Raw genomic sequence first — 23,231 nt, forward strand, 5'->3', positions numbered from 1 at the left:
AACTCATGGCAAAATAAAAATAAACTTACAAACACATGGCAAAATAAAAAAAAGACCAAAAGACAATGAACAGCGCACATACAATCACAAAATATAAAACAAAAGAATGGGCAACATGAACCCCAACAAAAAACCTGGTGTGATCTCAGGTGGTCAGTTAGGGTAAGCATGAGGCACCCATTTTGTTGCTCATGTTGTTAAAACCTGTTGGTAAGTCTAATTTGGCTGGTTTCATATGAGGGGAAAGAGGACGGGATGTGGGTACAAATATTGGAACATTTTTGTTGTCATCTGTGAAAGAGATATTCCATTGTAGTCAATCAACTTATGATGGTGTTAATGAAATTTAAGAAGTGACAATTTCAACTTCACCACTTGGTACTCTAACTTTAATAGCTTCCTTGTGAGCAGCAACCCTAAGCCTCTATTAGGGAATTTCATAATAACTGTCTTGGTAGACTAAAATTTATGTCTCATCTTCAACTATATACAAGTCTCACCGGTAAAGGAAGGCACTATACACAATCTAATACTGGAAAGGTATTGTCAAGACTTAAAACAAATATTTACTGTTTAGCATTGGGATCTGAAACCTCATTTTCAATATAATTAATAATATCAGATTGAAAGGGTGGTCGATAACCCAAGAGAACAAAACAAATGGTGCATTGGAAATGTCTTATAATGCCAATTGAGAATATCTACTGTTATAAATATATGCAACACACTATGTATGCTTGCAATTAATGCTTGCAGCTTTAGCTTGGATTACCCATAGTATGAGGAAAAGAACTGATATCAAAATTACACAAGTTTTACAGTAACAATCATGAATTGGTTGAGTCTTTGATTTTGTGCTATTCTCTGTCCACATTCAGGGCACACAGGATAGGTAAAACTTCCATAAACTCATGATGGCATCCATAAAACTAAAGAAGTGATGATTTTAACTTCACTACTTGGAACTCATGGTCTAATACCTATGGTTGAGTCTATGATTTTGTGATGTACCCTGTCCACAGTTTGGGCACACAGGGTGGGTAAAACTTGTTCTATTTACAGATCAAAAATTTTGTCAAACATTTAGAGATTTTTACAATACATGGACAGAAGTTTCTTCAAGAGATACATGTGGAGCTATTAATAGTAGCAACATTTTGAAACATTAGTTTCATTTCCTGATCATTTTTACATGTTTTACTGATAGATGAAATTAAATATTGTTTTGCAGCAAACATTTAGGTAAAGTCCTTTAATAACTTTGTCAAATCTTCATGGAACTTTACAAAACATGGACAGAAGATTCTTCCTTATCAAGAGATATCAGCCCAATCTAAATTTTATTTTGTTTTCTACTCAGTATTTTACTGATAAATGGACTTATTGTCAACATCACACTGTAACACTGACAGCAGCAGTCACAGGAGTTGAGCAAGCTTGTTTTGGTATACATATTATTCTTTTGGAAAAGGTAACAGCTAAATGTTTAGACCCCTCTACCAAGACATTTGTTTTGCATGCACACATATAAACATTGCGGTTTTTATCCAACGCAATCATAGGTTTGAACATTGTTTTCAATTTAGACATGTTTGTATTAGTATATATATTATATTTTAAATTATTGGCATTTTTAGAAATGTGCAAAAGACTTTCGACACATTAAATGACAATTAAAAGCATATGTCTTCTAAGTAGAAATGTTCTTTTTTGTAGTGATCAAATTTTAAGATGATAATTAAAATTCACACCAAAGACCATTGCAAAACATTTTTTTTTTTTGTTAATATTTTCCACGACGGAATACATATAATTTGAATTCTGAATATCATGAATCTAGATAAAAATCTTACATTGGTGGTAAAATTATGTGAGGATTCATCCACAATGAGCGTGTTTTAGTATGAAATGTATTCCATTGTCCATCTAAGTTCATCTTATAATCATAGTTATAATCATCCATCTTTACTTTCCCAACAGTTGAATTTAATTCAAACATTTTTCAATGTTTTTTGTTTAAAATTATTCTAATCAACTTGAAATAAAACTATCAAGCTTATATTCCGTAAACATTACATATAAAACAATCACTATTGATATCCACAACAATTTCTACACAAAGAAAACCCTTGTAAACCACATAATCTGAAAGTTCTCTTCGATTTTAAAGGTTATTTCACATAATAAATAGATTCTTCTTTTAACAATGCAATTCCAATTGAAGCATTAGGAATGTTAAATTTGGAATACATCATCCTTAGTAAACTTTCTCAGTATCCAAACTTTCATTTCATTCATTAAATGACTTTAATAAACAATTTATCCATCAGATTTAAAGTTAAATCTAAAAGATCCAGGTGTTTAAATAAAATTGTCCACAATTGCGTGTAGTATTTAGCCACCCGCACTAATCCAATTGAAGTCAAATCTCTTCTAACATTAGTTCTTTTATAATTTATCAAATACTATTCAGATTTTTTTGCTAATGCTGAGTTAAATAAATTTCCGTCAACAATCATATATACTGTCCATTAGAAGAAATGAAAATATTTGATTTGATTGGCTCCAAAATACAAACTGTTTATCAGGCTTATATTACCTACTTAGTAAAGTTTTAACATCAAGTGCCCAATATTTATTGAGTATTCATGCCTAATTTATCAAATCGGCTAAAACAAAAATTTCAAGTGAGGGAGAGAATGTGTTATGTATGTCAATATAATGGCCAATATTAATGAAAGTTATAATAACACTACCCACTTCTGATATCTAACAAACCTTGGTCTTCAACATAAACAATTTCTAGACAAGCACTAAAAATGTTCCCACAATAGAACACTCTGTGTCATATCTTGATCATTAAAGAATTGTTTTAATGTATGAATATTTCAAGACCTACAGAATTCTGTGCTAAATCGAACATTGGTAACACAATAATGTAAAAAGAGTATTTGCAAACAGGTTTCAGTTAAGGGATTATCAATGTGATATCTTACACTGGCTGGCCAACCTTTTGGATAGAAGTTTTTCTGCTTTAAGATTCACAGACCTGTTAAATATAAAAATTTATGGGGGATATCTCCCATGAGGAGGATTATCCTGACAATCTAAATCCTCTTTTTTATGAACTTTTTAAAATAACTCAAAAAAGATCTTCAAAATGAGTTAAATGGCATTAAAGTACATACACCTTACAAATCAAAGTATATACTTTAAACATGTATAAAACATGCATAAGATGCCCTTGTGCTTAAAATCCCCAATGGAGATTATGGATTGATTACTGATTAAGGACAATACGATATAATTAACACAGAAGCAGGGTTCTCTTTGGACATATATCACCAAAGGACCAGGGTGTCTCAGTTCTCATCAGGGTATTATAGCAAATGATTGGACCATGGCGCTATTAGAAAAGATTAAAATAATATAAAGTATTACGAATGTGGTACTGTAGTTTTAGGCAAACAGTAATAATTCACATTCCATGGTAAAGTTAGACAATGTAACTGGACAAAGTAATGAAAATTGGAATGAGAAAATAACAAAAATTAAAAAGAGAAAAAAAACCTCTACCATTATTTGACAGTATAGTGAAAAAAATGGAGTTTTATAAATAATTGACAAGATGTTTAATACTTAGGAATAAATATAACTGCATGACGAAAGAACTCAAGTAGTACTTAGAATGTCTGGGGATTAAACCAGGAAAAGTTATGAGAAACACAGACTTAAAATCTTTTTGTACAAACCATGTTATGTCAACAATTGTATTTAAATAAGACTAAAACACATAGCTAAATCAATTTATCAAAGTGACATGAAATAAGTTTGTGCAATAAACAAATATTTGAATACAACATTCCAAAAAATAAACACTGAAGTCATGATATTGACAACTTATAGAGCCAAAAACCATTGACATAATTTTACAAATTCCTGTTTATTTTGTTTTCTTCTTTTTAACCATTACAATCAATACAATCAATCCAGCTGATTTCTTTGGGACAAAATTATTGTATAACCCAGAACTGGTATATGTATATGTTATTGAATAAGAAGAATTGTAACATTCTTTTCATCTTGCAACTAGTTTTACCATATATTGTCTGCACTGGACAGCCATGGGCTATAAAGGACTTTCAATATATTATATATTTTATTATTTATATTTCTTTCATATTGTATATCACCTTACAATGATATTACAAATTTTATTTTTCAATTGCAAATCCCCCATTCTTTAGTGTGATTCAAACTCTAGCTGTTGTTACGTCAAGGGGGCTACTTATGCCTGCACTGTTTCTGAAACCTCAGAGCTGAGTTTTCTTAGTCTGTAACCAAATCAGGTATAAAGATGATTCCACTAAAGAAAGACCAATAAAAGAAGTGATTTTGGTTGACCATTTATATTGAGAACATTTCCCAGGTATATTTTTTAAAACATAAGATATAATACATTTTTGACATACTGACTGACTGTATGTTGAGATTAGTATCAGTATTTCATCAACAATGTTTACATTATCAACTGTACCCATTTAACATTTTTTGTTCATTGTATAAGCTAACAAAAACAAACAACACTTTCTTTTTTCTTTTACTTAAAAAATGGGATTGATTTTCAGTACAAGTATTTAATTACATAAACATATAAAGTATTGAGGAACTATCCCAGATCAAGTTGTCAAACATTTTTTAATTCTTAAAGTATGTGGGTTGATTTTATATTTGATAAATATATGCCTGAAATGATCAGAAATGGAAAAAAATTCAAAACTTTAATCTAATAGTAAACACTGTAAGGAGGCAATTCTTTTTCTGCTGACTAAAAACGTGTTCAATATTTATCATGATAAAATCAATAACACAAAAAGAACTCATTAGAAGAAACCTAAAAAGAATTATCAAGAGCAACTAGTGGTCTTCAACACTAGAAAAAAACTGATTCAAATGTCAAGCACAACTATAGCTAGCAGTAGGCACCTACAGAAAAACAAGTTCAATTACAAACCTTGAAATATTACTTATCTTACACATATAAAGTAAACATTTTAACAAAAGTTCCTTCTAATGGTAATGTTCAACAATCTTTGTTTTTCTAAAATCATTGCAAAGATGGAAAAGTTTTGTTTTTTTTCTTTAGGGGTGTGGAGGGCGTGAGGGGTACAAGGCCCCCTAATGGACAAATGTTTGGTACCATTTTTGTTCCTCCCTCCTTCTCATTTTTTTGTGAGCTCCCTTTGTCTTAAAATCCTGGATAGGCAACTAACATGGCTATTACACATCTTTCTATAACAACTTGTATTTAGGTTAAATAGCCTTATTATGGTCAGTTTACACGGTCAAGGTTTATTTCTATCAATCAAACATAAATTGGGTATCAATTATTACAATCAAATACATGTATATCCTTTGTATGGCATTTTATGTCTTAATTATAAAGGAATATGCTTTTCTTTATATATATACTTCAGTGGTTTTTTTTTCTGTCTATTAAAGAATATGGTAGCAATGGCAATCTTTCATGCTTTTCTAGCCTCAAGGTAGTTGCACTTGATAGTTACATTCCCGTATAGATATGGTAAAGGTACTGGTCTATCCTGAAAAAGACTGCTATAGGTGTCTCTTGAATGATATAAAGACCAATTTAAATATTCATTGATAAAATATTAGAGCTCTGAAAAATGTATAAAATCAAAAAAGGCAAATAGTTGTTTGACCCTCTGGATATTTTTTTTTAATATAATAGCCATGTGAAAACTAATCTATGGATTGTGAAAATAATTTCTTAAACAAAGCAGCTGCAAATTACTTAAACTTCCAAAGATGGTACAATCATATAAAAAAATAATTTTGATTTACAGATTAATAAATCTTAAAGGATAACATATCTACAAATACTTTTTAATCCTATATTGAAAAGTACCGGTATACTGCATATATGCTCTGTCTGGTATATAAAAACAAACATGTTTTAAATTAGAGTTACTTCCCCTACATTGTATGTGTAGTTTTACTTGAGATCAATATATTACTATACCTTTCAAATATTTCTTGAATACCACTCAACACAAGCAATTTAATCTTTTAAGCCATTGTAAATTATGTATGAGGTGCATGGTTTAAATTTATTATAGAAATCTAACAATAATAATATGCAATAAATTAGAACAGAGCTAGAGGATATATATAGGGTATATATGTTATTGACGGATCAAAATAATAAAAAATCAATCCTAGAATATAACCACCAAAAGTGTTTTAAGTGTCAAAGACAATTAAATCTACCACTTGATAATTCATTCTTTTTTGGTTACCGTAATAATTAATGCTTTCCTGAGAGCTTTAAGTACATAAGAAGGCTTTTAAGGATAGGAAACATTTGTTATTTCAATTTGACCACAAATCTTTTCTGATATCCCTAATTTGTCATCTTCCAACAAATTATCTTCATGTTCTTGCCATATTCAAAGTATGATATTTTATGTCAATAAGATAGAAACATAGCCTGCATTATATATAAACTGGACCCCTGTTGTGTTTACTTATTGCTACACTATCCATGAGAAGATTCAGATGAAAAGGCAGACCAGTTTACTTTATGTACTAAAAAGACAAACAATCAGATTTTGAATGTACTAGCCCACAAGACAAGGTAATGGTTCTCCGGAAGACATCTCAGCCAACTCATAACTGGTAACAGTAATTATCAATATATACAGGTAGTTGTCTGTTTGATCTGATCCAGGATTAAACAAACCACTTCAATCTTTGGAGCAAGCCTGAATACCAGTCAAGTAGTGTCTGATGCAAGGTCAGAAAATCTTTCAAATAAAAAATGATGTGATTTTCAACATCATTAAATTGATAAAAATGCATTGGGGAAGGTCACAGAAACTTGATAAATGAATAATGTTATTTATCAACCCTCTATATTAGAACATATACACTAATAGAGGGATAGCGTGATGTGCATGCATGGTCAATGTTTATTTCAATCAAACTAAAATCAAGAATTATGAAAAACAATCAAATATCCATTATTGGTCTAAATTACAAAGGAGTATAACTCTGGCAATATTGATTTCAACATACTAAACTATGTGAAAAAACTACTGTAACATACATGAAATTATAATTCAGATATTTGTGCGAATTTTATTTTGTTGAATTAATTGCAATAGAAAGTTTTGAAAGAAACTAAGCTATTGTTTTTAATTTTTTACAGCATTATTTGTCGGCAGCAATTCCTGAAAGAACAATAACTGATCTCCGTTTTTTGTCAATGTTAACAATCCATGCCCTTAAATGTTTCTCATTCTTTTAGTCCTGTCAATAGCTCACAATCAAAAATCCTATATCCCTGATGCCAAGTAGTAAATTGATGGATAGAGAGAATTGCAGATGAAGACAGACAAAATATTTGCCAAGTAGTTTTGTTTTTAATCCTTTTCATCTGTATAGTTTTTCAATATATATATATGTATGGGTCAAAATCAAATTTTTTTCCTCATATAAGATTTGGCTATATTTTTCTATAAATGAACTTTATCTTATACTTAATAGAAAATAAAATAAAAAAATGGTCATCGTTCATTTACACTCACAATCTGCCTTCGAAAGAAGCATACATTTCTGTTGAACTAATAGGAGAAATAGAAGTAATATCGAAATAAAAAAAGAACTAAATTACAGAAATCCCTTAAATTTTACAATAGTTTAGTTTAAGTAAAGCTTATTTGAAAATAAAAATAAAAAATATAGGTCACCAATGAGTTAAAAAAGGTATTTCAATTTTTAATGCCAAAATGTGGCATTTTTTTCACCAAAGGGAGATAATTTGGAGCTTTTTCAATGATATATACATTTTAAAAGTAATCTGGGGCCAAAACAAATTGATTTTTTTATTGATTTTTGTACAATATGATAAAGTAACATTTAAGGCGAAGTGTACGTAATTAAACTACACAATGGATTTTTAAAAAATTTTACATGTAGATTCTTCTTGTAAAAATAAATCGGAAAATAAAATAAAACTAGAGGCTCTAAAGAGCCTGTGTCGCTCACCTTGGTTTATGTGAATATTAAACAATGGACAAAGATGGATTCATGACAAAATTGTGTTTTGGTGATGGTGATGTGTTTGTAGATCTTACTTCACTAAACATTCTTGCTGCTTACAATTATCTCTATCTATAACAGTACTTTCTGTGGAAAATGTTATTGAAAATCTTAAATTGTTAAAAATTGACTATGAAGGGCAATAACTCCTTATGGGGTCAATTGACTATTTTGGTCATACTGACTTATTTTTAGTTCTTACTTTGCTGTACATTATTGCTGTTTACAGTTTATCTCTATCTATAATAATATTCAAGATAAAAACAAAAAAACAGCAAAATTTCCTCAAAATAACCAATTCAGGGGCAGCAACCTAACAACCGATTATCAAATTCATCTGAAAATTCATGGGCAGATAGATCGTGACCTGATCAACAATTTTACTTCCTATCAGATTTGCTCTTAATGCTTTGGTTTTTGAGTTATAAGCCAAAAACTGCATTTTACCCCCATGTTCTATTTTTAGCCATGGTGGCCATCTTGGTTTGTTGGCCGAGTCACTGGACACATTTTGTTAACTAGATACCCCAATGATGATTATGGCTAAGTTTGGTTAAATTTGGCCCTGTAGTTTCAGAGGAGAAGATTTTTCTAAAAGATTACTAAGATTTATGAAAAATGGTTAAAAATTGACTATAAAGGGCAATAACTCCTAAAGTGGTCAACTGACCATTTTGGTCATGTTGACTTATTTGTAGATCTTACTTTGCTGAACATTATTGCTGTTTACAGTTTATCTCTATCTATAATAATATTCAAGATAATAACCAAAAACAGCAAAATTTTCTTAAAATTACCATTTCAGGGGCAGCAACCCAACAACGGGTTGTCCGATTCATCTGAAAATTTCAGGGCAGATAGATCTTGACCTGATGAACAATTTTACCCCATAGCAGATTTGCCCTTTATGCTTTGGTTTTTGAGTTATAAGCCAAAAACTGCATTTTACCCCTATGTTCTATTTTTAGCCATGGCGGCCATCTTGGTTGGTTGGCCGGGTCACCGGACACATTTTTTAAACTAGATACCCCAATGATGATTGTGGCCAAGTTTGGTTTAATTTGGCCCAGTAGTTTCAGAGGAGAAGATTTTTCTAAAAGATAACTAAGATTTACGAAAAATGGTTAAAAATTGACTATAAAGGGCAATAACTCCTAAAGGGGTCAACTGACAATTTGGGTCAGGTTGACTTATTTGTAAATCTTACTTTGCTGAACATTATTGCTGTTTACAGTTTATCTCTATCTATAATAATATTCAAGATAATAACTAAAAACAGTAAAATTTCCTTAAAATTACCAATTCAGGGGCAGCAACCCAACAACGGGTTGTCCGATTCATCTGAAAATTTCAGGGCAGATAGATCTTGACCTGATGAACAATTTTACCCCTGTCAGATTTGCTCTAAATGCTTTGGTTTTTGAGTTATAAGCCAAAAACTGCATTTTACCCCTATGTTCTATTTTTAGCCATGGCGGCTATCTTGGTTGGTTGACCGGGTCACCAGACACATTTTTTAAACTAGATACCCCAATGATGATTGTGGCCAAGTTTGGTTAAATTTGGCCCAGTAGTTTCAGAGGAGAAGATTTTTGTAAAAGTTAACGACGCCGGACGACGACGGACGACAGACGACAGACGACGGACGACAGACGACGGACGACGGACGCCGGACGCCAAGTGCTGAGAAAAGCTCACTTGGCCCTTTGGGCCAGGTGAGCTAAAAAGGGGGTAACCGTTTTCGTTTTTGAGATACGAGCTGTTGAAGTTAACAGCATCATACACCAAAATTACAAAGGATATATAGGGAAAATCGTGAAATTCGGCAGGAATTGTTACATTTCCAAGATTTTCTATTATATTAGACAATCGATTTTTTTTTAAATTTATGAGACGATTCTAAAATGTCTGAGGAATCGATTGGTGCAAAGAAAGTCCTTAGCAACCGTGCTACTTTTCAAGCTATACCCTGTTAAAGTTGAATCTTGAGTGTAAAAAAACAAAAAACAGCGACAACGTTATTGACGTCGCCGCAACAGTTACGACGCTTCATATAGTTCCCCCGAAATTCTATATTCTATTCATTCATAATCTTGAATTGAGACTTGATACTTCAAAATTACATTCTAATTTTGAATGATGCACACAGGCACAATAAAAGAAAACAGATTTCGCTATATATCTCTTCGAAATTGGAATTTGTGAAAGAAGAAATGACATGTTATATTTTATCTTAATGTGTACTTTCAATTTCAATATGGTTCTAAATTTAGATTTAGTTTTCCCATAAATTGCGGACGGAATAGAAGACACCTGTTTATTTTCTGCACATGTAGAAAAAGTTGAAAACTGGGAGTTGAATGACATAATTTTTACTTACTTTTAAGATAAATGTTAGAGTGAGACAACTTTTAAGTTACTGAATAATTTTTGGGGCCTAATTTGTTTATTTTTTGTTTGTTTTCCGTCTTTGTTCTTCCGACCTGTAACATGTGTAAGTGTTGCACTAGTAGTCAAATTATTCACTTGGTATCGTCTGATTTCTTATATGAATATAAATCATGTCCTTAAATTTTCAATTGCACAAAATACGAACATTTCAACGTCTTTTTAATTAAACAATTAAATTTACACGTCTTTCATTAATTATTTGTAATCTATTATAAAACTTTACGTTGAGTGCTGTGACTACGGCTTTTTAAAACGATATTGTTGGGTCAATTCGGGTTTCATTCTAATTAATTTGATATCAATAGAAGAAAATTGTTACATGTTTATTTGTTTATTTGTTTATAATTTTGTTGTGAGGCGTTTTTTCTTTCTGTTGATATCATACACACGAAATGCCTTCTCCTACGCATCTAAAACAAAAAAAAAAGATTGTTTTTAAGTCAGGCTGCACACAGAACAACGTAAAGAATGCTGTGATTTCTAATTGGAGTTATTTAGATAATTTTTATTAGGTTTAAGACAGCATAAGGGTGCTTGTTGGATTCATTATAGACCGCAGAAAGTAGTTTCTCATTCGCGTGTCCTTTCTTGGAGTAAGGGAGATAACTTGCGTAACTAACGACGAACGTTTTTAATCCCGTATTCCGCTAGAGGCGTGCAATTACGTACACTTCGCCTTAATAAAGTAATAAATGAAATATTTAATGAAAAAAAAAAGTTTTATTTTTCTTTTTTTTGTCGTTGTTTTGATCCTTGAACGATAGCCATGTCAAGTGTTTTGTCCTCCTTCATCTTTTACAGAAATAATTTTATGTTACATAAAATTATCTCTGTAAAAGAATATGTTCCTTAATTAGGGCACAGGTTACGTAATAAACCATGTGATCATTGCTAAAGTCATAGATGTAAGTAGAAAATTTAAGCTTATGGACAGAGTTCTTGTGTATCCAAAACTTCAAAAAAGTTACATATAAACTTATTGCATTAAACAAGTAATAATAATGATTCAATATGTGGGTTAATCTCCAGAGCAGACACAGGCAGCAGTCAAAATAGGAAAAGAAAATTTTTAAGACAGACCTTGGCAGCAGTCAAAATAGAAAAAGAATTTTACCAATTTTAGAAACACTTAAACGAAGTGTTAAATAAATATAAATTTTCATATTAATTCTCATAAATTCAATAGAAAAATACTATACTCACAGTAGTAATATGAGTTAATCTGATTTTAAGTCTCTAAAATTGGTCCTTCCCGATTCTACGTCCTCTTATATTTACTCATCACACATCTCAACATAGTAAAGGTAAAGAAAGAACTTTTTTATTTACTTTTCAAATTAAAATTTATCAGAAAATTTAAATGATTCTTTGCATATCTTTGAAACATTGTTCAATCATTCAAAAGTTTGTAATATATTAACAAACATATTTAATCAATATTTACAAGCGACTTGGTGCTTATGTTAAACATGTAAATTAGAATATAGATTGTTTGAGTTGGTCCACAATATCTTTTCATGTCAATGACATAGGTCTACCCTTAAATTTCAAAAAGGACAACTCTGAATATCAATTAACTCTTGCGTAATAATAAATGCTTCTTCTTTAGTATGGAATTAACTTTTAATGCCCACTTGAATTGAAGATTTTATTATATAAAGTGTATTCAAATGTCATACAATAACTTCCAAAGCAAGTCTACCCATAAATTTATCTACTGACAAAAACTTTATATCATTCAGTCAATACCTTGACAAATCAAATATCGTTCATCCTTATTAATCAACCTGGATAAAAGGAAGGATACTTAGTAACTTAAATCAAAGAGGCAGAAATCCTTCAAGTATCAATTAGACTTTGAATTTGCCAAATATTATAGACATACACCCAATTGGTTAGACACACTCTTGCTATAAACAATTCAACCGAGGTGAGTGAATATATAAAACAATAGTGACTTTAAAAGAAAAAACTATATGTGTCTTTTCAACAAAAATGGCCCATTTGCCAAAAAAAAAACTTGAATCCTCTTCAAGGAGTGAAAATTTGAGAATGAAAGTCTGTAAAGCTCAGTTATTTTCACAAAATTTAAAAAAAAAGTCCATAGCTTGTAATTTTGTCACATCTCAGTGGAGCAGAAAAAGACCTAAACTCAAAATTCTTTGGCTATGCAACCTCACTTATGTGTATGAACATCCTACATTAAAGCTGAAGCTCCAAAACTGTTAGAGGAATAGCAAATCATGATTTTTTTATGCAGGTACATGTAGTACCAAAAAAATTAACGAGTCCAAATACATGTAATTTTTTAAATATTTGAAGAAAAAAAAATCAAAATCCTGTGACCTTGCACACTTCCATTATGTGATTGAACATCCTTCAAAATATTAAAGCTGTACTTCAAAACTGTAAAAGGAGAAAGCTTGACAAACAATATATTCTTATCTGGACAGTTGGCAGGACAAACAGACAGACTGGTATATTAATATGCCCTTCGACATTTTGTCATAATTTTTTGAAAGGATTGAAGATACCAGACAATATCCTTTATTGTAAATCTTTTTGTCATCTTCCATTAACATATTCTTTCTCAAAAGAACAAACAAAAGTTCATGCACATTAAATTTGATTTGATTGAATTTGGGTTTGTTGTGTGGTTTAACACCACTTTTAAGCATCGCTCTTGGGCTGTTTAATGGTGGAGAAAGCCTGGTCCCCTGAGAAAACCAACAATCCTCGATTGGAAAACTGACAAACCTAGTCAATTAAGATTGGAGTCGATTGCGTCACCACGAGTAGAGTTTGAATTCACAACATCAGTGTTGATTGGCTAGTGATTACAAAAGTAACTACTTGGACCACGCTGCCTGCGAGGCCCCTATTAAATTGGAAGTAAAAAACATGATCTGCCATGGAAAGCAAAACTATCTGATAAATACAACAACTTCAGTTCAACAATTAGTCTTCAAATGTCAGAGCTTTAAACCAATACCACGAATAGAGCCTCTAAAACATACCTAAACAAAGCTATTATCCCCCAAACCCGACCCCAACAAAAAAAGTGTCATTTTAATTCATCAGTTTTCATTATCAAAATATGGAGATGTGGTATGATTGCCAGTGAGACAACTATCAATCAAAGTTCAGATGAACTGGATGTGAGCAATTATTGGCAACCAAACAGCCTTCAACCATGAGGAAAACCCATACCAACATGAAAAATATGATGCTTGTCTAATGGGAACTATTCCCCCTTACCTTGACCATGTTGACCTGTTCGGAACTTTTGAAAATAATTGCCCCATTTCCTATATTGATTAAAGTTGCATTAAGTGTTTAATTTGTAAACATAAGTATTGACTTAAAGCCAATAATAACCTGTGTATTTACATTTTGTTATTTGTTACTGATTCCTTTTAAATAATCAAATGATTTGTTATCACTAAAGTAGGTGATAAAATTAGTGCATAGGATATGACAGGTATGTATGGGAAGGACTTGAATATTTAAGAAATGTTGATTATTATAAAATTGGTAACTTGACCTGACTTCTGAAGAAAAAAATGCCAAATATATTATAACAGAACTCTTTGAAAGTTCACCACAATAAAAAAAACTTTAAAAAAATAACATATGCGTGGAGGTTACTAATGAGAGACCCATAATGATCATGAGTTTAATGACCATTAGAGCAAGGAACGAGAGGCTCTAAAGAGCCGGTGTCGCACACCTTTGTTTATGTGCATATTAAACAAAGGACACAGATGGATTCATGAAAAAATTGTGTTTTGGTGTTGGTGATGTGTTTGTAGATCTTGCTTTACTAAACAATCTTGCTGCTTACAATTATCTCTATCTATGAATGAAATTGGCCCAGAATGTGATAGTGGAAAATATTTTGTAAACATTTACAAAAATTTACAAAATTTATGAAAATTGCAAAAAATGACTATAAAGGGCAATAACTCCTTAAGGGGTCAATTGACCACTTTGGTCTAGTTGACTTATTTGTAGCTCTTACTTTGCTGTACATTATTGCTGTTTACAGTTTATCTCTATCTATTATAATATTCAAAATAATAACCAAAATCTGCAAAATTTTTTTAGAATTACCAATTCAGGGGCAGCAACCCAACAACAAGTTGCCCGATTGATCTGAAAATTTCAGGCAGATAAATCTTAACCTATGAACAATTTTATCCACAGCAGATTTGCTCTAAATGCTTTAGCCATAAACAGCATTTTACCCTATGTACTATTTTAAGCCATGTCCGCCATCTTGGTTCGCGGGCGTGGTCATCGAACACATTTTTAAACTAGATAACCTAATAATGATTGTGGACAAGTTTGGATAAATTTCAGAGGAGAAGATTTTTTTTTAAAAGATAACAAAAATTTACAAAATATGGTTGTTGTTTGTTTATTTGTTATAATAACTATAAGGGGCAATTACTCCTTAAGGGGTCAACTGACCATTTTGGTCATGTTGACTTATTTGTTGATCTTACTTTGCTGAACATTATTGCTGTTCACAGTTTATCTCTATCTATAATAATATTCAAGATAATAAACAAAATGGCAAAATTTCCTTAAAATTACCAATTTAGGGGTAGATATTTGGATGATATATTGGCACTAAATAATGACGACCTCAGTATGTATACTAAATAAATTTATTCTGTTGAACTAACTTTAAATAAAGCATTTTATTGCTTACATCTACTTCATTTTAAACTCTGATGGATAGTTGTCACATTGGCTAGCATAACAAATCTCCCTATTCTTATATTAATAAATACTTGGTAAGAATACTATCAATTTCCAGCTTTTTTTTATATCATCAACTGTACTCACTAAAATGAACCATAACTTTAAGTCCAATTATATAAGTCAGAAATCTGGCTTTATTTCTATACAATTCACAAGTCAAATTTAACTCATATTTCATTCATTCATTCATTGAAAATTTTAATTACCACTAGGTTGTGTTATATTTGTCAAAATGTAAACACCAACCATTAATTTTAACACTGAACTGATTAAAATACCATAAATCATTCTTTGCTTGAACTCCAATGACCTCAAAAAACACCTTCAGACTTAGGAATGCAGACAATATTGTATTGAAAAAAGAATTAATTTTAGTATATCATTAAAGAGGAATTAAAATTGAAAACTGTTTAATGTTAGGCTGTATAAACTTTACTTTAAACGATCAAGATCCTTATAAAGTGTTAAGACCATTTGTCGTAGCCAAATTTAACTTTCTGCTTTCAATGTGCTTGCTATAAATGGCTACATTAACGATGTACTTTTTGCAGCCTTTTAAACTTGTTAAAAACTTGTCACACTATATGAGGCATGTTCAATCATAACATGTCCATAATTATATACAGAAAGCTAAAATCTAATTTGGTAGGCTTATATTAAAGTGATTTTTAAGAGCATTGATTCAAATATCAATCTTAATTTTGACACATAAAAGTACAGTTTTCTTAGACAAGTGAAATGGATGGGTATAAAATTTATATATTCCATTGTGGCAAGACTACCTTGTTTAACATCATGTAGAAATTCTCTTTACCATGTCAAAGAGTTTTTATTCAGAATTAAAACTTTAAATTTGTACCAAGCAAATAAATGTGCAGTTTTTTATTTGAAAATTGGCCTAGAAATCATAAGTGGCATTTAGGAAAATCAATCAAATTTAAATAAAACTTGAATTCAATTCATTTATATAATGAAAACATCAATGAAAGAAAATTGATTAATCATTAGAAAAACTAAAAGTTGTCAGATTTTTTACTAACTTAAGGGGTCCATATTTCCTTGAAATTTTGCCAGAGAGTCAATTTTGATCTGCACTCTTGAAACATTCAACAGATGAAAAAACATTCATGACACAATTTTCCATATATTACAGTTTGACTTTGAGAGGTTTGATATAATTTTTTATACAAATCCTCTTTACAGTTAAGTTTTAAAAAACTAACTGATTCTAAAACACTTTACAAGGGTTGAAATAAGCCAAAATTACATAAATAAAAACAAATTTGTTTGTCATTAACTGAAAATTAAAAAGATATGTTTAAATCACAAAATACTAAAGTGTGAGTTTGCAGAAATCCCTTATTGAATATATATTACATTTAGATCTGTATTTAAATTTTAGAGTAAAAAAAACAGTGCATAATTTAAAGTTTAATATAATGCACACTTAAGTTAAACAAAAGCAGAACAGTTAACCTTGAGTGCTTAATTTGAAGATCAGTGTCAAAATGACACTTCAAAAATTGACATGGGTGCTCAGAAATAGAGGAACTTGCTTGAAAAAAATAAGTTGTAAAGCACAAAAAAGTTCTCTGGTGTCATGAAATAGAAGTTCTTTATAACATAAGTTCTAAGTGGAAGAAATATTCTGTAATATAATTTCCCCTGGAACCAATATTACAGTATTTGTTTCTCACAGAATAAATGGTGAGGAATATTTAATGATATTATGGCATAGTTTATAACAAAGTGTTTAGTGGAACTTCTATTACTCAGAACAAATATACTTTGACAAGGGTGGACACTGTAACTTCCAAATTTAGAAACTTCAAGCCGATAGTATAAGGAATACGAAAGCTGGACCAAATTCTTTTCTCAAAAAATCATTATGAAAACGTGTATTTAGATTTGGAAACATTTGTATCTGCCCTGGCATCCTACTGTTTAGTTTGTCTTTTAAGTCCAATAACTCTAAAGAGAAAACAAGAGTTTTTATAATAGAAATCATGGAACCAACATTGAATACAAATTTAGCATTGAGATCATTAAAAGCTAAATAAAGATATACAAGTAATTGCTTGTAATGATTCAATTGTTAAAGATCAAAATCACACAAATCTGGAGCATTATATTTGTAAATCTTTTAACAAAAATAAAGAAATAGATATCAACATTACTGATGTAACTATCATGCAAATACTTGTGTGACAATCCAATAGACCAAACTTTGAGTAATCAAGAATGATGATTTGACCAAAAGACTAACTACCATAATATACAGGAGACCTGGTGAATGTCTTCAAGTACATAAGAAGTTGGGGTATGAGTGCCAATGAGACAATTCTCCATCCAGGTCACATTTATAAAAGTAAAACCATTATAGCTCAAAGTAAGGTCATTAATATGGAGCCTTGGCTAACTTTGAACAGCAAGCTGTAAAGGGCCCCAAAAATGACTTGTGTAAAACCAATTTCAAACGAAAAAACCAAAGGGCTAATCTATATAAAAAACAAGAACCGAGAAACACTTAACCACATCAACAAACAACAACTACTGAACGTTAGATAGATATAGGAAGATGTGGTGTGAGTGCCAATGAGACAACTCTCCATCCAAATAACAATATATAAAAGTAAACCATCATAGGTCAATGTACAGCCTTCAACACGGAGCCTTGGCTCACAACGAACAATAAGCTATAAAGGGCCCCAAAAATTACTAGTGTTAAACCATTCAATACATGTATTTATACAAATAAAGGCTTCTTAGGACATATTTAGAATTTTAAATATGTCTCTTCAAGTGTGAATTTGAATTAGTGGTCATGCCAGTCATAAATACAATATTCTTCGAGCAGAAATTAGATATAAACCTGAAGTTTTGCTTATGTCACCAATAATGTTTACTAATGCAAAGCCTATGCAAGTTTGTATAAAAATGGGAGACATAAAAAACATTGATATATAAAAGCAAACCTTCAGTCTACAGATCTTGAGCTCTCTTCAATAGATTGTTCTTCTTTATCTATAGGTCTTTTAGTGGACTCCACCAATAACTTCTACTTCTTTATATATATGTCTTGTAGTGGACTCCACCAATAATTTCTACTTCTTTATATATATGTCTTGTAGTGGACTCCACCAATAACTTCTACTTCTTTATCTATAGGTCTTCTAGTGGACTCCACCAATAACTTCTACTTCTTTATATATATGTCTTGTAGTGGACTCCACCAATAACTTCTACTTCTTTATATATATGTCTTGTAGTGGACTCCACCAATAACTTCTACTTCTTTATCTATAGGTCTTCTAGTGGACTCCACCAATAACTTCTACTTCTTTATAGCAAACCTGAAACAATAAAATACAGTGACTACTGGATTGTGTGCTTGTAATTTGTAATTAGTAAATCAGAAAAATATAGATATGGCAGAACTAAATTGTGAGTTGTTCCCCATTAATATTTTTTGTATTACAAGAGGCTCCATAACTTCACTATTCATCAACTTTATTTCTGTACCATTTTTATCAAGAGGACATGTATTTGCTAACACAATATATGTTTGCTAACGTTTTTTTTTGGGTGTTATATTTAAAAAAACAACAACATATCAATAGTCAGAATCTACTGCCCTGCCAACCATAGCCTTTTTCGACCCCCTACATGTGTGTCTGCTACAAATTGTACTGAATTGACTTGAATTCCCTCCACAGAATACATTTACCCTGCAGAAAACAACAGAGTGGTCAAAAGTTTATCTTTTTGTAGTGTTTCTTAGACAAGACATTTAGACATCATTTCTAACTAGCCATGGAAACACACTAATCCAGAAGTATGTATGACATAATTAATGATTTTAGCATTATCTATTTACTACTTCATACAAATTCTCAATTTTTAAAAACAAGTTCACAAGATATAACATGGTGAATCAATTGACTATATCTGAAATACTTGATCCTACCCTATGTTGTCAACAAACAAAAGTATTGAGGGACAAACAGATCTATCAAAACATTTAGTCAGTCTTTATGTGAAAACTATATAATATCAATAGGTTTAATCTTGTCTTTTCATGAGCGTTTTTCAAACATTTGATTTTAGTCAAAATTATAATTCAGTAAACCATATATATCATTTAAAATACGATCCATTAGTATAGATACTCCTTCATGGATCTCGATATATTTCAATTAGATAAAAAAAAAGATATATAACCATCAGATCAATTCAAAGATCCTGTATTTTGAAAGCAATAAATCTTTTAACATTTTATGAATTCTAACTTTCATTGAAATTGTGGACAAAGTCATTTTAAAGTACTAATTCAAAGCTGATTAAGCAAAGGCCTAGGGCTACATATATCCTTACGTTTAAATGATTATAAAGGTGATCTCAATGCATATTTGCAGCATACAAATGTACTATGACCTTTTTAATAGGTTATGATTCCTTAACTGATTGATTTTCAGTATTATCCATAAATTGACAAACTTGTACCTCAATTTTTTTTTTATTTATGGGTGGTTAGAATTCCATGGTCCATTCAAATTAATATATATCTATCAAATAACATCCTTCAGGTATTTTCTAGACATTAAAATATGGTCAATTGTGAAGCCCTAAACAACATAGTTCTTGTGTGTATATCACATCAAATGCTTGATAAAGGATTTTATAGGTATGGACAATTCACTTGAAACCTCAACAGGCTGTCTTTATCCTTTGTTAATGAGACTGACTAGCTCATATACATATGAGGCTGTCTTCTTTCAGGAGCTTTTAAGAAAGAATGAAAAGAAGCTAGCTATATATTCTTTTCACTTTATATTCCTCTATATGGATAATATCCTATATAATTCAAAGATTGGTGACTGTGATGAATGCTGCCATGAAGTTTGAAGTTGAGATAAAGGATGCAACAGATGAAGTTTTGTCTGCCTCATATCTTTGACTAACATACAGAAATTGACAATGAAGGTTGGCTGAGAACAAAATCTGTCTAAAGAGCCTCATTTTGAAATCTTGTCACTTATAATTAGATATTAAGCCACAGCTTAATTAATACCCAGAAAGATATTTTACTACAAGATGTCTGATACAAAGTAGCTGTGGAACTGTAGCTCTTCAAAATATAAAGACCTAAGAGATACTGCTCCACAGCTAGATACAAAGATGATATATAGGTGTAAAATTTTCAAACATCGAAACTGAAAGAGTCCCTCCGACAGAAGTTTCTCTGCATTAGTTGACAAAAAGTAATTTGCAAAGGATATTCAATGATCAAAAAAGGAAAACATTATTTCAGATATGATTGCATATCAGGTCTTATTCTAGAACTGATTTAAACGAAATAATATGGTATATGTCATTCACTAATTTTATTCTGAGTGAATTATGCTTTTATATAATGAGCTCTTAAGATAAATTTTATTAGACTTGTTGGGTTTAAATATCATTTTAGAAAAGGATTTGACTCACTCACTCACTCAGGTATCAAATTTTGACATATTTGACCAAATGTAAAAATGGTCATACAAACATGTCAATCTTAAACTAACACACAACAGTCAACTTGTAATATTGCTATTTTAGTCTTAAAATATCCTAATTTTGAAAGATTAGAGAATTTTTCCAATTAAGAAGGTTAAGGAGGCAGATAATGGCTTATTATCATACTTAAATGTTTGGTAATCTTTGGACATTTATTTATTTAGTGTGTCTCTAAGCATGACAACAAAAATAATGAATTCATCCTTTTTTATTTTTTTCCTATAAATTTTACAAAAATACATTTCAAAAAAATAATATAGAAGAAATTCCTATCTGACTGTCATTTGAAACCTACATTTATAATACAAAATTCAATCAGCTGATATATAGTGTAAGTATTGGATCTGAAATGTACTTTAATGAAAATAGGTTTACAATTCTAATTTACAAGAACAATCTGAAAGATTTCTTGTAATTCTTTTTTTAATAACAAGAATCAACACTGAAATTGCTTGCCTGTTTTGCTTATCACTGAATTAATGTTGAAAGTATGTAATATGAAGGTTTTACTACATGTATCACATACTTAACAATGTTCTATGGAAAGGAGGTCAAGGTCAGATATAACCAGCCAGTTGGATATGTACTGTGACTTTGCAATCATTCCAAACACCATTATGCTTATTGTAATCTGAGATACAGACTTTACCTCTTGACTTTAACCTTAATCACTGATCCATGAAATGAGGTTGGGGTCAAGTGAACCCTACTTGACAAACATGTAGACCTTGAAAGAAACTCATATACAAAATATAGTTAGCATATTAATCAATAATAAGTGAGTGTTTCACTTGAGAAAAAAACTGAACTATGAAAATGAGGTCAGGGACTATGGACATATGACAGACAGAAACTTCATAACATAAAGTATCTGTATACAAGGTATGAGGCATCCAGGTCTTCTCTCAAATATAAAGCTTTGTATAAATAGTTACACTGTCATGGCTGCCACGATGGATTCTAACCTCTCTATTTGTCTTGCATTCTGCATTTTTCATTGCAGGTAACACATAAACACAGAAGAGTAACATATAATGCTTATTTCAAGCGTAGATCCAGGATTTGGTTTACCGAGGCTAAGACAAAAACTGAATGATGATAACTTAAACATTGAAACCATTGGTTTGCTAGAAAAGTATTTTGTTTTACCTAAGAGATCATTCAGCTAGCTAGATAGATATATATATCAGAAAAGTACAAAGCATGAGAGCATAGGCATAATAAATATTCCAAATCCAGGCTTGCATTTATTATACATGTACTACTGATTCTCTTCCATGGATTTAACAAAACTATTACTCAGCACACTTACATTTATAGAACAGCTTACACCATTGGAAGATCATAAAACTTATAAATTCCAATATTGTATCTGAAACTAATTGATTTATTCTACTAGTGAGGTAGTCCCTGATTTTATAAAACACTAAAAAAGTCGTAAAGGTCAACAACATTGAAGTAAAGTTATTCACCAATACTACTGAACCAAATCCACTATACAGATGAAAAATGTAATATTAGAACTTGAACATTTATATCTTAATGCGTCAACTGAAGGGGGTTATGCCAGTGTTATCATCAATTTTTCTATTATCATTTTTATTTTACACTTAGTAAATTGACATATTTAAATATTACAAAGTTAAACTGTTTTCTAATTCCAACAAATTACCTTACCTGTTGAGAAGAAACAGCAGATTAATAGAAATCAACATCCATGCAGGTGAGAGTTTACCTGTAACCAATTACAAACACATCAACTATAATTCCTTGTCACACTTATTTGTAACTATACAATTATTATCAGTTCAGCTACCCAGCAAGTCTTAATGTAATCACTATAATAAACTATCTCACTAATTCTTTATATTATTATCCTTATTATAGACTTCAGCAGAAATCTATATGATATAAATATTGGTGTAATATTATCAATAACCACCTACAAGAAATCATGTTATCCACTTTACCGATGGTAGGATTACAGTATCCATTTAAAAATGGTCATTTACGACCAAGGAGAAAATCTCTACTCGATTAAAAACTGATATTTATGTTGACTATTTATTATAAGACTTATGATCAATATCAAGCGTTCAGGTGTATAATTTTACCTTTTCTTTCATTCTATCTGGTAATTCAATCAAAATGTCTATATCTAAAATTAACCCTTCTCTATTGTTGAAACTTCACTGTTAATGCTGTCTTTCAACTATTCAAGGGTAACCTTAAACCAAAAAATAAAAATAAGCATATTAAAAATAAGCTTTGTAACACAACAAAACATACATAATTGGGTAAACAATATATATCTCTTTATTACATTAATA

General features: G+C 30.6%; 1 protein-coding gene across 6 annotated transcripts in view; it reads right to left on the reverse strand.

Annotated features, from left to right (window-relative positions):
• The window catches only part of LOC143071676 (uncharacterized), a 103,890-nt gene extending 80,920 nt beyond the window's left edge, over nucleotides 1-22,970 (reverse strand). For 2 of the 6 annotated variants that reach the window (XM_076246152.1, XM_076246150.1), the window contains exon 1: nucleotides 1,854-2,023. In XM_076246152.1, the coding sequence (XP_076102267.1) occupies nucleotides 1,854-1,999 (146 nt within the window). In that variant the 5' untranslated portion in view covers nucleotides 2,000-2,023. Of the gene's footprint in view, nucleotides 1-1,853; nucleotides 2,026-5,472; nucleotides 5,498-11,778; nucleotides 11,855-18,320; nucleotides 18,699-22,847 lie in introns of those variants that run through there. The other 4 variants (XM_076246153.1, XM_076246155.1, XM_076246154.1 and 1 more) reach the window with 4 other exon arrangements.
• Nucleotides 22,971-23,231: the final 261 nt, after the last annotated feature.

The sequence above is a fragment of the Mytilus galloprovincialis genome, chromosome 4, assembly GCF_965363235.1.
Source record: "Mytilus galloprovincialis chromosome 4, xbMytGall1.hap1.1, whole genome shotgun sequence".
Lineage (NCBI taxonomy): Eukaryota > Metazoa > Mollusca > Bivalvia > Mytilida > Mytilidae > Mytilus > Mytilus galloprovincialis.